This window comes from Peromyscus maniculatus, chromosome 3 (genome assembly GCF_049852395.1).
Source record: "Peromyscus maniculatus bairdii isolate BWxNUB_F1_BW_parent chromosome 3, HU_Pman_BW_mat_3.1, whole genome shotgun sequence".
NCBI classification, from domain to species: Eukaryota; Metazoa; Chordata; class Mammalia; order Rodentia; family Cricetidae; genus Peromyscus; species Peromyscus maniculatus.
This window is the reverse complement of record NC_134854.1, coordinates 79905257-79924178: the sequence shown is the minus strand read 5'-3', so window position 1 is coordinate 79924178 and position 18922 is coordinate 79905257. Positions and strand designations below refer to the sequence as shown.

At 42.6% G+C, this 18922-nt stretch overlaps 1 protein-coding gene across 1 annotated transcript in view; it reads right to left on the bottom strand.

Annotated features, from left to right (window-relative positions):
- Fkbp9 (FKBP prolyl isomerase 9) overlaps positions 1-18922 on the bottom strand; it is a 49031-nt gene that overhangs the window by 15043 nt on the left and 15066 nt on the right. The window contains exons 2-6 of the mRNA XM_006997014.4: positions 14882-15027; positions 13882-14071; positions 13111-13256; positions 8785-8974; positions 4595-4740 (exon numbers count right to left, since the gene is read on the bottom strand). Of these exons, the coding sequence (XP_006997076.1) occupies positions 4595-4740; positions 8785-8974; positions 13111-13256; positions 13882-14071; positions 14882-15027 (818 nt within the window). The remainder of the gene's footprint in view (positions 1-4594; positions 4741-8784; positions 8975-13110; positions 13257-13881; positions 14072-14881; positions 15028-18922) is intronic.

Below are 18922 nucleotides of genomic sequence, written 5' to 3'. Positions count from 1 at the left end.
CTCTGCCTCCTCAGTGTATATACCAAAACCACCACATCTGGCTGTTTTATGTGAGTATTAAGGATCAAACATCTGGCCCTCAAGTTTATATGACAAGCCTTATTATAGTAACAGTGTCCACAACTGTTTCCAGTTTTCCAGGAGCTTTTGTCCAAGAAGTCCCAGAGGGTTTGGGGACACAGATTATTCAGCAAAAGTGTCTGCCACGCAAGCATGATAGGCTGAATTCCGATCCCCAGAATATGTAAACCTCTGGGCACAGACTGCATGCCTGCAACCCTAGGCTGAAGCTCACTGGCCGGTCAGCTAACTAAACGGATGAGCTTTAGGTTCACAGAAACTCAGTCTGAAAAAAAATAGAAGGAAGCGCAATCAAGAAAAGATACCTGACATCAAGCGCAGGCCTCCACCCGATGTGCACACACTTGCACAAACACCTATGTGCACACATATCTATAACATCAACAACAACAACAACAACAACAACAACACACACACACACACACATACACACACACACAATCCCAGACACAAGTGGGCAAAACAGCAATTATTTTGTTCACTTTCTTTTTCCCTAAAAAGTGCTTAAAAGACAGTTACCCAGCAAACCACAAGGGAGCTCGCTTCTCTAACAAGAAAGCCGCACTTCAGAGCCGCAAACACTCTAAGTGTCCACAGTCCGGAGCTGTCCTTGAGGAACACGGCAAGGCAGAAAAGTGGTAATCCAGAGCACCGAGGCAGTAAACCCCCTAGAGTACCTGGGTTTTACACTTCAACATGGGATTCAGGATGGAGCAGCCTCTCGCTCATGACATTTATGATTCTTTGGAGGTTTCCCAGAGCCCCATTTAATTCTGTGCAGACCTCAGTCTCATACTTGATGGAGAGCCAAAAGGAAAAAAAAAAAAAAAAAACGCTTTAAGCAAATGGTTTTCATCAGTGTGTTCTTTTTTTAAAGACAGGAAGGATTATTCTTCAAGTCATAATGAAATAAGAATACTCAAACTATCCGCTTCTGTGTATGGTTGACCAGAACTAAAACCTGGCTGGCACTATTAAAACAGTAGTATCAAAACACTAAACAGGACATGAAGCAAGACCTATTTTACCTATTCATTCATTCATTCATTCATTTATTCATTCATTAATTTCATGATGGATGATTGAACCCAGGGCCTCATGTATTCTAGGCAAGCATTTTACCACTGAGGTATATCCCTCATCTTTTTTCCTCTCTCCCTCTGTATCTGTCTCTCTCTTTCCTTTTTTTTTTTTTGGAACAAGGTCTAATGTAGCGCAGATTGTCCTCAAAGTCACTATTAGCTGAGTGTGGTGGTTTGAATGAGAATGACCCTATGGGCTCATATACTGAATGCTTGGTCCCATGTGGGTGAAACCATTCGAGGATTAGGAGATGTGACCTTGTTAGAGGATGTGAGTCACTAGGTTTCAAAAGCCCATGCCATTCCTAGTTAACTCTTTCTGCCTCCTACTCACAGAGCTAGGCTCTTGGCTATCATGTCACCAAACTTTTGCATTATTATACCTTTGCTCTGCCATCACGGACTCCAACCCTCTGAAACTGTAAAGCCCCGAGTAAACACTTCTACCAGTTGCCATGGTCACAGCGTCTTATCACGGGAATAGAAAGTAACTAAGACACTGAGGATAACCTATAACTCCTAAGTCTCTGACCTCGGCCTCTGCTTCCTGAGTGTTGAGATTACAGCATACATTGCCAGCTCCGATTTCTTAAAGTATGATCCCCTATGGCCCAGAAAATCAGAAGTTTATGTCAGAGAGGAAGAGAAATACTTCTCAGTCGTACCCTCTAGCTTCCAATCAGCTTGATTCATCTTGGATCTTCTGTGAGGAAATCTCCTAAGAAAATTCCCAAGATCCCTATCATATGTGAATAGAAATCAGGAAGAGGGCTAACAAAGTGAGTATATTCAGCCAATGAGAACAGCCAGAATTCCAGCAGCAAAAAGAATATAAAACCATGATTTAAAAAAAAAAGAAAAAACTGCATCAATTATCCCTAAGGAAGTCTAAGCAAGTCATCAAGAATTAATGCAAGAGGAAAAAAACACAATAACAAAAACAAATATAAACATGATTTCAAACATTAAATACTAGGTAGCTATTAAAAGTATCCGTTGATGGGCTGGAGAGATGACTTGGCTGTTAAAGGCTAGGTGCACAACCAAAAAATACCTGTTGACATATAAAACTGTTCACATCAACCTGGGTGACGAGAGGGGTTACAACACAATATGATGAAAAGATAACCTCTTTCAGTATATATCAGTATAGGTAGATATTTCTTTATTCTTCCCCTCTGTCTTTGAGAAACGGCCTACCTACATAGTCCAGGTTGGACTCGAACTTTCAATTCTCCTGCCTCTACCTCCCAAGAGCCATGAATATAGATACATATCCCATAATGAGCACATACACTTTTTTTTAAACTTACAGATATACCCAAATGTACAGAAATGTCTACTACTAGGATAAGAAATGACCTCAAATTTGGGGGCTTGAAACCACAAAATCTGAGCTGGGGATGAAGCCGGCAGTGAAGCATTTGCCTGGGCTGCACATGGCCTTGGGTTCCATGCCCAGCACTGTTAAGGAAAAGAGAGAGAAGGGAAGGGGAAGACAGAGAGATGGGGGGAAGGTGACAGGAAGAGACTGGGAAAGAGGACAAGCAAACAGATGCAGCTCTGGAAGTCAGAGGCATAATTTAAAGGCACCGGCCGCGGATATGCTCCTTTTGGAGGCCTCAGGAGAGAGAGTTCCCTTGTTTCTCCCCTGACCAAAGGCGACCTGCATCAGTGACCATGGCCATGGCCTCTGTCTGAGCCAAGCTTACTTAACTCCCATCCAGCTCACATCCTGCCTCCCTCAAAGACCCTCAAAGCATTTCAGGGCCATCTGGATAATCCAGAACACAATCCCTGCTTCAAGGTCCTTCAAGGTCCCACCAGCAAATACCCTTTTAATAAGGAAATATTCAGAGATCCATGGACACATTTTACGTAGTATGTCTATGGAGAGGACCAAACAGATGCCATAACAGGCTGCTTAGTCTTCTCTCACAAATCAAGCCTCAATTTCCATTTCCTGAGACTGAACAAGCAGTTTCTGAGAGCGCCACGAACAAAGGACAATGAGTCTCCTCCAACAACACCTACAACAGCAAGGACGAGGAGGCCTGGTATATGCCACACCAGGCCAGGCCAGGCCTGAGCCAGCGTCAGCAGATCATCAAATAAGGACAAAGCGTGGAACTTGTCCAGGCCTGCCCAAAAAAGGAAAAACTATAGCCTTAACCAGCCCCTGACTAGCCCTGGCCAATTAGATCATACTAATACGATTGCCACTTCCTTAAGCCAATGAGATCAAAGATGACCTAACTTCCCAATTTGCCTTTGTGTGGGATGGTCAACTCCAGCATCCTGGAATAATAACCCTCTTACTGATTGCATACATGGATGGTGGCCTTTTGTGTGGCTTCTCTAGGACCCTAACATCTATCACAGTAGCATTAATTTCGCATGGTGTGATTTAGGGAGATCTAGAGGTCTTATTTATCTATTTTTTTTTTTTATCCCAAAGATAAAATATACTATCTGCATCTGCTTTGTCTGGGTTGTTTTTTGTTTTTTTGTTAGTGTTTTGTTTGTTTGTTTGCTTGTTTTTGGTTTTGAAGCAAGGTCCCATTAAGTTCAGGTTAGCCTCAAATTCCTTATGTAGCCAAGAAGGACTATGTTCCTGAGCCTCCTGCTTCTACCCCCAAAGTGTTGGGACTGCAGGTCTGTGCCACCACACTTAGCTATTTCTACAATTTTTTTTAAAGGAAGTTTGCTCCTAAGGTGACAAAATGTCCCTCGAGTTCAGGTGCTGGCTATACAACTCACTAAATTCACTAATGCTGCTGAACTGTGAGGTTAAATGGGGGGGAGGGGGTGTCTTAGTGTGCAAAATAAAAACCAAAGCGGCGGGGGTGAAGTTCCACTTTCTTTCAACCGCTTTATTTAAAATAAATGAAGAAATATAAAGGCAGTCAAACTATAGTAAAATGTTGGGGCCGGAGAGATGGCCCATCAGTTAAGAACACGGGCTACTCTTCCAGAGGACCCAGGTTCAGCTCCTAGCACCCACACAGCGGCTCATTAACTTTAACTCTAGTTCTAGGGGATCCAGTGTCTTCTCCTGGCCTCCTCAAGAGGCATACACAGAGTACACTTACATACACACAGGTGAAATACTCATACATGTAAAATAAAAATAAATATATATAATAATATATAATAATCATAGATAGACACACAGACCGATAGAGTAAAATGTTAGCAATTGGTGAAACAAAGTAGAATTTACTGTGCAATCCTTTCAACACTGGTGTAGATTTTAAATTTGTCTGAAAGAAATAGAAAATGGGTGGGGGGCAACCAAGCAGCTCTGGAGATGAAAGCCATCAGTGGGGTGGAGTCGCTACTGCATTTGGCTTCCTGGTTTTGCCTCGAGAAGTGTTGACCTGAGCCACGGCGGAAGCAACCAGTTAGTGAGGAGGGCAGGAAATACGCACCTCTTCCTTCTTCTCCATAGCCCAGGTGAGGAGGGACCACGATCCTTCGCCTCTCCCCAATGCAAACACCAAGCAAGCCTTCATCCATCCCAGGAATCACATAGCCCTGCCCAATGTATGTGTCAAAGGTGTGGTTCCGGGAGTAGCTAAGAAAGAAGGAAAAGATGAGGTCATTCATAAGGGACACCCACAGCAGCTGTGGGAATTACTCAGCATCCCAATGCCAAAGGGCCATAGGCACCACCACACCCCAGCACAGCTAAGCCATAGAATCTGAGGACACAGCCCAAGAATATGCTCCCCTGGAATGCAGAACACGTGAGCATCTGTAGAAACAACATATTGTACTTACCACCTGTATGGTCACATTATAAAAGGAACAGAAAGGTGAGAAACAGCCACACACAACAGAGCTGACGGGAGTTGCCTATCTCCTTCCCAGTTCCCTATTTGTTCCTGGTATTTACATTTCTCTTTTCTATCTTTTTTTTTTTTTCAATCAACTCAATACTACTAGTCTTCCTCTGCTTTGCCCTTCCCACTCATACCCACAGCACAGCATACAAAGTACTATCAATGTTTCCAACCTCCTAAAATAATTAATGTTTAAACAATGTGTTTTGTTTATCTTGTAATTTCATATGGGCCTTCCCTTTAACAGTAATTGTTTGGGGAGACAGTATTCTACTCTCTAGAAGTACTGGGGACTGAGCCTGGCTCCCTCAGTGCCATTCTAGCTGACAAAAGTGACACCTCAAGCTATTGAAGCCTAGTCCCTCTTGAGCACTGCAGACATTTCCCCTAAAAAAATAGGGGTGAAGGTGAAAAGAGCAGGAACAAAAACATAACCCAAGCCCAGATGCACAAGTCCCAGTGTAAGAACGTAAGGACTGTGTAAAACAAATACAACCTGACTCCATCGAAAATTACCAATTCCACAGGCTGGCCTACATAGAGAACGAATTAAGCCGGGCGGTGGTGGAGCACGCCTTAAATCCCAGCACTCAGGAGGCAGAGCCAAGCGGATCTCTGTGAGTTCGAGGCTAGCCTGGTCTACAGAGTGAGATCCAGGACAGGTACCAAAACTACACAGAGAAACCCTGTCTCAGAAAAAAAAAAAAGAAAAGAAAACAAAAGAAAAGAAAAGAAATGAATTAGATGAAATCCCAGGAAAAAAATTAAAAAGAATAATTGTAAGTATATTCTAGGAAATCAAAGAGAACACAAACTCATGAATTAATTAAGAGAGAACAGAAATAAGTGAGCGGGAATAAGGAAGTCAATACAACATATAAAAGTGGAATTTAATAAAGAGAAATACTGAGGAGTCAGACAGATGGCTCAGTGGTTAGGAGAGAAGATCCCAGTTCAGTTCCCAACACCCAGACTATTGGCCCAAACCTTCCTGTACCTCCAGATCCATGGGAATGTGGCCTCTGCAGACACCTGCACTTATGTGTACATAAATGTGCACACAAACATTCATACGTGTAATTTTTAAAAATACTGAAAAAAATCAAAACTGAAATACAAGAAATGAAAATTTCAGTATGTCATCTAAGTTGAGAGACTCACCGACAGAGGGGATCAACAGGAAGACAGAGTATCAGAGCTTGAAGACAAGGTAGAGGAATTGTAATCAAAGACAGATTAAGTAATAGAATATGAATAGATTATTCAAGATCTGTGGAATATAATTTAAAATCCAAATCTAGCTACAGGAAAAGGAGAAGAATTTCACGTTCAAGGCATAGAAAACATTTTCAATAAAATCATATCAGAAACTTCCCCAGTTCTAGGGGGAAAGGTACCCAGAAATAGGTTTTATTTAGAATGCCAATCAGATAGGCAAATGCCAGACCAGAGAACTTTCCCATGCTGTATTATAGTCCAAATACTAAAACTATAGAACAAAAATTAAAATGTAAACAGAGGAAAATGCTTTCAACAATATCAACCATAAAAGGATTAATTTCTTCAAATCAATAAGAAAAGGGTAAATTAAATATCATCAATATAAAATAGGCAAAAACAATAATAAAAGATATCCAAGTACATATTTGGAAACAATAATCAAAGAACTGCAGATTAAAACCATAGGCATGATTTTTCTCTTGAAAGTTAACAAAGTTTAATTTGTTTTGCTTTGTGTTTTGAGGCCAGGCTAGCATCAAAACTTGAGACAATCCTCCTGCCTCAGCCTTCCAAGTGTTGAATACATAAGAAACCAAATCTGGTTCTTACTTCTAAATGATACCCAGAGAATGGATATCAAAAGCTATAAAAATATATATAATAGGGTGGACATGAAAGGGGAAAGTGATATAATTCTATTTCAATTAAGAATACATTAAAATTAAATATATACACACACATACATATAAGCTTTGACCTGGAGATTCTTATTGGAAACAACTATATACTCAAAGACTTAAGTACAAAAATAATTACAACTTTTAAATGTCAAAGGGTAATAAAACCATAAATGGTCCCCAAAAAGGATTGATTGTCCAAGTTTATGACAAAATCTATACAATGGAATACTACGTTGGTTGGGACAGGCAAGATCCCACTGTACTCAAGCTGAAAAACTACTCAAAAGTTGCAGAAACAATAGTTCTCTCATGTGGGCAGAAATATAATATGCCCAGAAAATAATCTGTCAACTTCCTTCCTTCCCTCCTCCCTTCCTTGAGTAGGGCAATCCCTATGTTGCCCAGGCTAGCCTCCAACATCTGAGCTCAAGTAATCCTCCCGCTTCAAGCTCCCAAGCAGCTGGGAACACAGGCACATACCACTCTACCAGAATCACCTTCAGTTCAGGAGTTCAAGACCAGTATAAGCTACACAGGAATACCCCACTTCAAAAAATTAAAAAAGGCTTGGGTTTTAGCTCAATATGAAGCCCTGGGGTTTGATCCCAAATTACAAACTTTCAAAAGAATGAAGAGAGGAAGGAGGTAGGGAGAGAAATGGAGGAGGAGAAAGAAGAGAAAGGATGGGGGAGGAAAAGGAAGAGTAAGAGAGACACTTATAAAAATGGTTAAATTGGGGCTAGAGAGATGGTTCTTGGAGAGGGCCAAGTTCAGTTCCCAGCACCCATATTGTGGCTCACAACCATCCATAACTCTAGTTCCAAAGATGCAATGACTTCTTCTGACCTCTGTGGGCACCAGACACACATGAGGTACACACACATAAATGCAAGCAAAACACTCACATACCTAAAATAAATAAATCTAAATTAATTGATTAATTAATTAAGATTGTTAACTCTAAAGACTAGGACAAATGAGGCAAACAGACAGGTATATTGAATATCTTAATTTATTGCTTAGTTTTACTTTGAACCATGTGAGTACTATTTTCTGCATGAAAAAAATTTAACTAAAAAAAAAGGTGGAACAGATCTTAAGAATAAGAAGGATGAGTTACCCCAATAAAAAGAATACCAAAGAAAAGTCCTCCTTTGATGCTTTGGGTGTGTAAACAAATTAGAATCTATGACCTCAGAGACACAAAGGTTCTGTTGCTACTTGTTTATAGGAAGCTGAAGGAGTGATTGCAAAACTAACCTGCCACCTGAATGAACAAGACATGCCACAGCTTGCCACGGGCATTGTGCACTGAAGCCGTGTGTGGAACTGCTGATGAAGTGGCAGAGGAGTTACCCTCTGCAGCATCCATTCCACAGGGAGCTGGAGGCATCCAGCAGTCTCCTCCAGCGGGTCATCCTTTAACATATACACAGCCTTTCCAATACCTTAACTGAACCAGCTCGGAGAACGTGTTGAAACAAGAATAAACCTGAACTGATGTTCAGAGAGCTCCAACACTATCCAATGTCAGGACGCTCGGGCACCACAGAGGGTTGGTTCTTTGTCCACTGTTTCTCTGTGACCTCGCTTCTGACCACCCTACCTCTTGGAGTCCACAGTGGGGTTCAGAGTGGGAAGGAATACAATAGGTACCTAGGGTAAGTCCCTCCCATCTTCTTTCAGGGACATCTAAATCAGGAAACCCTTGTAACTACCTTAGAGCAAATTCAGAATCTGAAAACAGAGACCTGGACTGAGGATGAAAATAAGAGTCAGCACTGATGGTATACTTAGACCATGGTCAACCATGGTCAGTTAGACTTCCCTGACGAGGCAGAAGATGTTCTCATGAGTGAAAAGTAGTTTCCTTACCTGGAATCAAAGAGGGTGCCATCCAGAAGTGTGCCATTGTAATGATACCTGAGGAAGTCCCCACTCTGACTTCTTCGATCACAGTTCTCTGGGACCACCTTGTTCTCAACGGAAATACTATCCTTGGGGTTATGGAGGTCCAACAATGCAACATCAAAGACTAGGGATGCCTGCCCAGGGATGTCTTTCCCTAGAGTAAAATGAAAGAACCCTTCATTCCAGACACAAAATTTGGGGAGTGCTTAGACCACCACTCATGCCCTCTGTGTTGGTATTCCTCATTCCTGAAGTTTTCAAGCCAAGGAAACAAATGCTCCGTTCTCTGTGTTGTGTAACGAGTGTCTCACCTTGGTGTCCAATCATGAGCTAGTGGGCACAGCACAACGCCTGACTGACTTGGGGAGAACAAGCTAACATGGCTGCATACTACCGCCATGATCATACTTCAGATGCTCAGATGGCAATGAGACGCTCTCTGTGAGCAGTGTGCATCCACATCCAAATCCATACCTCCTGTGGGTTCTGTCTGCACAAATGCATTGTAAGCATTCAAACGTGCAAACTCCAAACCTTTGACTTTGCCCTGGAAAACACTAAACAGTCTTGTTCTTTAAAACCAAGAGCCACTTCTTTTATTTTAATGTAAAGGTTTTTTTTTTGTTTTTGTTTGTTTTGTTTTGTTTTGTTTTTGTTTGTTTTGTTTTGTTTTGTTTTTCAAGACAGGGTTTCTCTGTGAAGCTTTGCACCTTTCCTAGAACTCGCTTTGGAGACCAGGCTGGCCTCGAACTCACAGAGATCCTCCTGCCTCTGCCTCCCAGGTGCTGGCAAATGTAAAGTTCTTTATCCAAAACAAAATATAAATAGACAGAAGTTAGATAACAAAGAAAAGAAGGATACATATAATCCAAAAATAGTCTTTACATCCTTTCTACATCTCATTTCTGCACATTACTGTTTCTCGTGGAGGTTTCTAAGAGAGGATGCACTGGACACAGTCTAGCCTCTGTATTCATGGGTTCTACATCTCCGGATTTAACCAACCTCAGAACAAAAACATGGAAGACAAAAAATGATGCCTATAAAACCAGACAGGGTGGCACACAAGTGTAATCCCAGCACTGGGGAGGTGGAGGGTGATGAGAATTCAAGGTTATCCTCAACTACATAATGAACTCAAGGCCAGCCTGCACTAAATTAGACCTTGCTCAAAAAAAAAAAAAATCTGTACTGAACACATATGCTTCTATTTTTTTTTCATTATTCTCTAAACTATACAGAATGATAATTATTTACATATGTTGTATAGCAGTTTCCCCTGGAATTGAAACATTCCTTCCAAAGTGGGAAGGTAAACAAACCACATATTTTATGCTTTTGGATAAAGAGGATAAAAGTACGTTTCTTTAGCGTCTTCCAGACACAACAGGACTGATGCACATCTGAATTCACAAACCTTGACAGCATGCACAGTACCCACACAGGTTCAAACCAGACAAAATCCCAGCCTAATTGGGGAAGCGAACACCAAGTCTGCCCTAACCAAGAACCTATCTGTAATTGATACCCACTGAGAAAGGGAAAACCAGTCTTCTCAAATGAAGTGTCAGTGGGATTATCAACCATATCTAAAGGCAGGCCCTATGCGTAGGGGCAGTCGGCCAACACAAAATGGACTACATGTTTTCATCCACTGTTTGTTTTGTTTGGGTATTTTTTGTCTTGTTGGTTTTCTTTCCTTTCTTTCTTTCTTTTTTCAGTTTGTTTATTTTTTTTCTTTTTTGAGAGAGAGAGTGCATGAAGTTGGGTGAGTAGGCAGGTGGGGAGGATTTGAGAGAAGTTGGGGAAGGGAAAGGTTATGATCAAAATATGTTGTATGAAAAAAAATGTTTTAAAAAAGAAGTTTCTTTTCTTTTCTTTCATTTTCCTTGTGCTGTTAAAAATCAGGCCCAAGCCTGCATGTCCAAAGAGAGTGACCTACTACTGCTCCAGTCCCCAAAGGAAAGCATCAAAATCAACTGCAGAGTTTAAATGTTCCTAGCACTAACATATACTCACTGAATATTTTCACAGCTTTCCTGAGACATAATTTATATACCAAAAAATTCAAATATTTAAAGTATACTTGCATAACTGAGCAGAGTAAAGTATTGCATAAATATAAAGTACCTTTAAATTGTTATTTTAAATATTTAAGCACTAGTCATCTACTTTAAATGAATAAATACAATTCTCATATTAGGCTGGGGGTCTTGTTTTGCTACTTAGGTGATATCCAAAATATTTTGCCTGCACTTGGGAGACTGAGGCAGGAGGATCAGGAATTCAAGGCCAGATTTGGCTACAAAGCAAAAGATTTAGGAGCTAAAATGAATGCACTCCCATTGGCCATGAATGAGACAACCTGAACATAAATGGGTTTGTAGTCAATGGGATAGCACATTTCTGCATGCACAAGTCTGACCACAAGCACCAACAAACAAAAATAGACATTATAGTGGTTTGAATGAGAGGTGTCCCCCATAGTCTCAGGCATTTGAACACTTGTCCCCCTCTGGTAATACTGATAATGAGGTTTAGGTGGTCAAGCCTTACTGGAGAAGTCTGTGACTGGGGACAGACACTGAGATTAAAAGCCTTGCACCTCCCAGTTGCCTCTGTTTTTGTACACGCATTTGAAGATGAGAGATCTCATCTCACTCAAGCTACCAGGCCTGCGGCTTGTTGCCATGTCTCCCGGCCATGGTGGACTCATTCCCCAGATTTATAAGCCCAAATAAACCCTTCCTTCTATAAATTGTTTCTGGTCATGGTGTTTTATCACAGTAACAGAAAAGTACCACCAGAAGAGCTGCTTGCAGATCTCAAGCATGCAAACAGAAAATGGGGAAAGGCTGAGCCCCATTCCCTCAGACTTCTCCCTTGCCCTACAGACTACAGAAGCAGAAAACAGCTTGGAGAAGATTGCACTGATTATAGTCAGCTGAGTACCATTCCACTTCTTCAATAGCACTATGTTTTCATTTGTATTGTGTGTGTGTGTGTGTGTGTGTGTGTGTGTGTGTGTGTGTGTGTGTGTTTAAATAGGGTCTTACCTACCAGCCAACCTTGAACTCATCCAGCTCAGCCTCTCAACTGCTATTACAGGAGTATGCCAGCATGCCCTGCTCTCATTTCTATTCCATCCTCCATGTATGCCTACTATTTAAATGCCTAAAGGTCTCTGTTGTGTCCAACTGTCGGAATGATCGAATGTGTGAAATTTAATATGAGTAACCAATAAACCTTATATATCAGCCAACACTCTACTTCTCTTAATGTAAAATAAAATAATTATTTTCTTTTACTTTGAGATGGGGTCCTCCAACTATGTAGCCAGGGATGACCTTGAACTCCTGATCCCCCTGTTCTCACCTCCCAGGTACTGAAATTAGAAGCATGCACCCCCACGTGCTAGGGAATCAAACCGGGGGCTTCATGAATGCTAGGCAAGCACTCTATCAACTCCACTATAGCCACAGCCAATGTGATGCTTTGAGTTTGTCTGGACAGAACACACACATACTCATAAAGCAAATAAAGGTGAAAAGCTGGGAAATTCGCCAGCTCAGACATCAGTGGCTAAATCTTGACTTTGATGTTTACATCTTTTTAAACTGTCTGGATCAAATACTGCGTACAGATAAAAAGTAAGAGATGTTGGTGCCCCAGGCTGCAGCTGGCAAGGTGGAGGAGAGACACGGTGTTTACATGAACACCAATGGCCATGAGCAAAGGCAAGTTCCATACAGAAGGTCACCCTGACTAGCACTCTCCAACAGAACCCTTGCAATGATGGGAATGAAAGGTAACTGTGTAGAAACTCAGGAACCCTCGGCAATGTGTGGCTCTTGCATATCTGAAATGTAAGGATGTGACCAGAACTGAATTTTAATTTTAATTCATTTTCACTTAAATGTAAACAGCCACATGTGGTAGCTAGTGGCTAACATGGTGGTAGTGTTGGTCTACAGCAAAGGGATGAAAAGAACTGAACTGTACAAACAAAAGTAAGAACAGTGAAGCTAGAGAGATGGCTCAGAGGTGGCCCAGTGGTTAAGAGCACTTGGTGGTCTTGCAGAAGATCCAGGTTCGGTTCCCAGCACCCACATCAGGCACCTCACATCAGCTTGTCTCCCCAGCTCCAGGGGATCTGAAGCCCTCTTCAGGCCTCTGAGGGCAATGCACTCATGTGGTACACATACAGAAGCAGGAACACACATATACTCATCATAAATAAAAATAAACATAGAAAGATGAATGAGAGAAGCTCTGAGAAAGAGGACTTACCATCTCCCTCTTCTCCATAGGCCAGAAAAGGAGGGATGGTGATGATACGCTTCTCCCCAACACACATGCCCAGCAGCCCTTTGTCCATTCCCGGAATCAGCCATCCAATTCCCACATATGTGTCATAGGTTTTCATGCGATTGTGGCTAAAAGAAAAAAAAAAAAAACAGGAGGAAGCAAGTTCCATACCATTTCTAATTCAGCCCTCGGGGTTTTTGCTTCTCAAGTCTCAGGTAAACAAAGAGCCCACACGCATCCCTAGTGACAGGCATTTCCCATTTTTGCTCCCTGATATTAGGAAGAAGCGAAAAGCTCGTATTTTAATAGCAGCAGTCAACAGCTATCCCACTCATGAACATTCTGTCATCACAGAAAACCCCAGAAAGTTCCCCGGTTTTTATCCTAGCCTCATACTGCCCTGGAGTTTCATTTTTCCCCTTCTCTTTTCATGGGAGAACTATATGAATGAGTCAAACACCCATGAGTTCACTGGGAAATGTGGCTCTTCACTTAAGTGCAGATCTTCAGATATGGTTTACATTAAATCAAGATCATTTTTAATTTTTTTCTAAGGTGTTAAATTTTGACTCTGGCACCACGGAGAATCAGACACTAACCAAAATTATATGGGATAGGATCTGGTACTGGGCATAGTTTGGTCGGGTACATTTTCTGGTTTCCAAATGGGCACAGAAAGAAGACATGACAGAAGGAACCAGAAGGAGGCAAACGGCATTTCACACACTGCCTGCCACCAACAGTGGGACTTACCTGGAATCGAACAGTGTCCCGTCCAAGAACGTTCCGTTGTAATGGTACCTCACAAAATCAGACACCTGGATAGTCCGAGGACAAGTCGGGGGCTTGAAATACGTCTGAATCTGAACCTGGTCCTCAGAATTCCAAATATCCATCAGGAGCACATCAAAATGAAGTACCGAGTTTGGAGGGATCACACCAGCTAGAAATTAAAGTGAATTCACACTGCAAGGCTGCCATCTCCTGGCGATACAGAGATCCCTAGAAAGCAGGACCGGCTCCTTTCTCCATTGAATCCCTCCCTCCAGGGGTGGGAGAAAGGAGGGACAGCCGGCCGGGGGAGCTAATGAAAAGGTTACAAGATTTACTTGGTTTTTCCCCAGCGTTGTAAAGGTGTGAACAGTGGCTACGGAGGGGAACTGTGCTCTGAAGAGCTGCCTCTCAGGTGTGCAGGGCACTCAGAGATGCAGCTTTTATGTGGCATCACCCATGGTACAGTGGGCTTCTGACTGATCCTGGAGCTTCTGCGTCACTCACACCCCTTGAACCCCTCTGCCATGCTCTGTAAGTTACTCCAAAAAAACTCACTGGTTCACCAGGCTGGATTTAGGTGGGAATCCTTGGTCTGCTATCAACGACCTAAGTGGGTTAAATAAACACTTCTTCACATCCCACAAGGAAAAAGTCCATTGAAGACTGCTATGTACCAGAAGTTAAAAGAATTCCAGTCCATCACTGATGTACAATTCCAAAAGGCCCGCTCTTCCTACATCCTTCCTCCAAATAAAATTAAAGTAAGTGAGAGAGAGGAAAGAGTCTCCTCTCATCAAGAGTTCACTAGATATTCCTGTGCTGGCCCTTTCTTCTATGTCCAAGAGATAAATCTACAATGGAAATGCTAGCTGTGGGTGTCCAGCCTTTCTTTTTCCCCTATTAAAGACACCAAATTCTCCAGTCAGGTCGGCTGAGGAGCCTGCATGCAAATATGTCTATAAAAAGAGTGAAAACTTACAAACTCCTTCACTTCCATAGGCGAGGTTTGGGGGGATCGTCACGAAACGCCTCTCGTTTACGCACATCCCGACCAGGGCTTGGTCCATCCCTGCAATCAGCTGGCCTTTTCCCACAAACACATTGAAGGTGGAGTCTCTGTCATAGCTGAAGATCCAGAAGGAAGGGAGAGAGAAACAAAAGCATCGTTACCCCCATAAAGAAAGCAGTTGCATGAAGGTCACAGTAAAGGAAACGGCCTACCAAAAAGTTACTGGTCCGGGAAATGTTCTCACTGGGCAGTATTTGCAGAGTTGAGGTTTTCATATTAACTTGAATATTGCCAACAAATCCACTTAGAAATGATTGCCACACAAGCCTGACAACCTGAGTTTGATTCCCCCCGCCCCGACCCCACAGTGGAAGCAAAGAGTTGAGACTTAAAAGCTGTCCCTCTGATGTCCTAAGCACACCGAGGCACATGCAGAGGAGAGGGGATGCACACTGTTAAATGCTGACAGGTCAGACAATAAATAACAAATCATAGCCAGGACATACACCCTTGTTTTTTCATGATCAATTCAGAAACACTTTCATCTTCTAGGAGATGATGGACACGTGCTTTGAGAGATAAATAATCAAAGTCCAAGACAAAAAAAAAAAAAAAGACACAGCCTATATGGAGCATCAGCTACAAGCAAGGCTGAGGGAAAAGGATCACAAGTTCAAGGCCAACCTTATGAGACTGTCTCAAAATTTAAAGGGAAAGAGGTCTGGGGATAGTGCTCAGTAGTAGAGTCGCCTAGTACCACAAGGCCCTGGGTTTTATCCCCAGTATTGCAGAACAAAGAAAAGAGACAGGGTCGCCTTAGGGGAAATGACTGCAAAATAGAGAAAAATGAGCAAAAGGAAACTCGCTGCAGACCCTGGGCTACAATCGTAAACAGTGGGAACAACTCCAGGGTATGGCCCTGGCTGCATTTTACTCAGATGTACCATGAAATGTTCCATGGCCAGATTCCGGATTCCTACTCACTCACACAAGAATGACAGTCACAGTCAGTGACATGTAGGGACAATGGGGTGGTTCAGCTGGCAGAGGCACCTGCTGCCAAGTCTGACAAAACCTGGGTCCCCAGGACTTCCATGGTAGATGGAAGGAGAGACCCAACTGCTCCAAGACATCCTCTGACCTCTATGTGTGTGCTCTGATAAACATGCATGCACACTCTATAGGTAACAGTGTAGAATGGTACCATTTTCCATTTACTCATATATAGATGATATGGAAAGATCTACTTTTTAAAATCCAAAAAGGAGAGAAAGACAGTAATAGCATTCACTTCATGAGGCCGTACCAACCCTCCTTGTGAACCTCCTGCCTTTTCCTCGTTTTCTCCTAATTAACAGTCTGAAGCGGTGGAGCAGCTTCCTCTAGACTTGCCCCCTTCCCCATCTCCTCCCAGTCTTATACCACATTTTCGCTGCCTTCCTTTCTTCAAGGCCAGGGAACAGAAAGCAGGATTTCAAGACCACACTGGAGCACAAAGGAGCGTGTGCCGCTTCTACCCACGGCAACCTTGTACCTGCACGCTGGCACAAATGCCACCTCCTGGAAGGCCAGCTCTACTTTTGCTTGAGCATGGCCGTATCACGGAGCCACCCTCAAGATTACGCTAGCCAATCTGAAAGCAAAGCTTCCAAGGCTCCCCAGGGACAGCATATGTGGGAGCAGCAAGATCGCCAAGACAGGGAGGGGCGCTAGAAATGCATTCCTCGTCTGTAGAATGTCAACAGTTCCCAAGTGTAATGCAGTTTTTTTAAGTGCACACATTCTGTTCTAATGATGCTAGTTCATTTTCTAAGAATTGAACATTCTTAGAAATAAAAAGGCATTGAATCCTATTTAAAAGTCCATTAAACTAAACTAAAATATTCAAACAATCATTTTGGTGACAGAAGAATATTGTAGGCACAGCTAACAGATCAAAAATCATTCCACATCTTTACACGTGGAGTATACAGAATTTGCAAATTAAATTGAGAGTAGATTAGGGCTGTGTTTTATTTTATTTACTAGTCTTTATTAAGTTTTTTCTTTAACTGAATTTATTTTATGTGTATGAGCACTTTGCCTGCATGTATGTCTGTGTACCACACGCATGCCTGGTGCCCACCTCAGATATCCTGGAAGTGGAGTTATGAACAGCTGTAAACCACCACATGGGTACTGGGACTCACACCTGGGTCCTCCCAAAGAGCAGCCAATGCTCTTAACGCAGAGCCATCTCTCTGGCCCTATTTTATTTTTAAGAGCTTCAGACATGAGCACTGCATCTACTTCTCTCCCACCTCTCCCCTCCCCCTCCCCCCCCTCCCAGGTCCCGCCAAATTTATTCTCCCTTATTTAACTACTATTGTTCTGTGTATAGACATATTGAAGGAGGGCCAAGAGAACGGAAGCTGATGAGGAAACCAGGTGTGGGACCCTTTCAGAGGGCCTGCTTCTTGCTCCAAGGGGTTTGAGGGCCAGGGAAGGAAAAGTCTACTCAGGTGAGGATCCTAGTCAGACCACTCAGGGAGAGAAGGAAAGAGGGTGCAGGAGGGAGAAGGCTACGGAACCTCTAAAAAGGGTGACCCAGAGTCCCTGAGTGGGCTCTCACCTCTAGGGCCCCTTCAACCCCCTAGATGGGAGCGGTTTGTTCTAACAAACAAAGGTTTGTCTTCCTGTTCTTTCTGTCTCTCTGTGTAGCTCACAACTCTTTCTCTGCATCTGCAGCACTGAGATCCCCACCTATCACTTTTACTATCTGGGCTCCAGCCAAGTTCTCCACTTTGGCAGCCCTCTGACTCCCAAGTGTTACTTTCTTGGCATGTGCCAAGTGGTTCCTCCTTTTCATGATTCAGTCTTCTACCTTTCCCAGAAGTCCAATGCTCTGGCTATCCCAGAGAGTAAACTCTGTGGATTCCCTAGATGACCATGACTCACCCCAACACTCCTTTGTGTGTGTATGTGTACATACATATAATATATATATTATATGCATGTTTATACATCTAGCACTTCTTATATGAACATATGCTATGCAATCCCCAGGCTGATCACTTGGGATTGGACGCTCACGCATGGAAGAAACTGATGCTCTTAGCAGGCAGTGACCATGTGTGAGACTACGTGGAATTTCCCCCAGCAACACTGGCATGTCAGCTGATATTGTCATTATGCTAAATTTGTTCAGGCAACCATATTGTTGCTATTTCATGGATATGTTTTCCTGTCATACCTAAGGGACACTATTTAATAGCAGGCATCCTGGGCCTCTGGCTCTCACAATCCTTCTTCATGCTTTTCTCAGAGCTTTAGGTGTAGGGGTTACATCACAGATGTATCAGTTCGGGTTGGGCACCACATAGTCACTTATACTCTGCACTTTTGGCCAGTCGTGGGTCTCTATAATGCTGTAAAAAAGAAGCTTCTTTGATGAGGCATGAGGACTACGGTCTTCTGTGGGTGTAAAGATAATCATTTAGAATGCAGTTAGGAATTATATTGATTTAGGAAAATGGTGGTAGTAGGTTCTTCTCTCAGGTCTATGACCTTTCCAGCCGTGGGTAGTTGACTAGGTTTACAGTACCAGGCATGCTTCCCTCCTGTTGAGCAGGACTCAAGTCAAATCAGACAACCCTTCACAGCACTCCTCTCCTACTATGCCCATTTCTAGACTCCTTTTCCTCCGTCTCCATCCCACCATAGTTGCTTTCTTATGGGTTCTTCAGATCCTTCAGATTACGTACTCGAATCTGAAGATTCGGAGCTAGTGTCCACAAAGAAGAGGGAGCACATGGTGCTTCTCTTTCCACGTCTGGTTGACCTCACTCAATATAACTTAATGCATATTTTCAATAGTAACTACTATTTACAGAACATTTCTTATACGTTAGGTCCGGTAGCAAAGTGAGCTTTTCACAAAGAGCTTGAATCCTCCTAATCCTTGAAATCCTTATAATCTTTACACAACGCAGGTAGGTACTCAGACATTCAGTCTCCCTGGTAGTTAAAAAA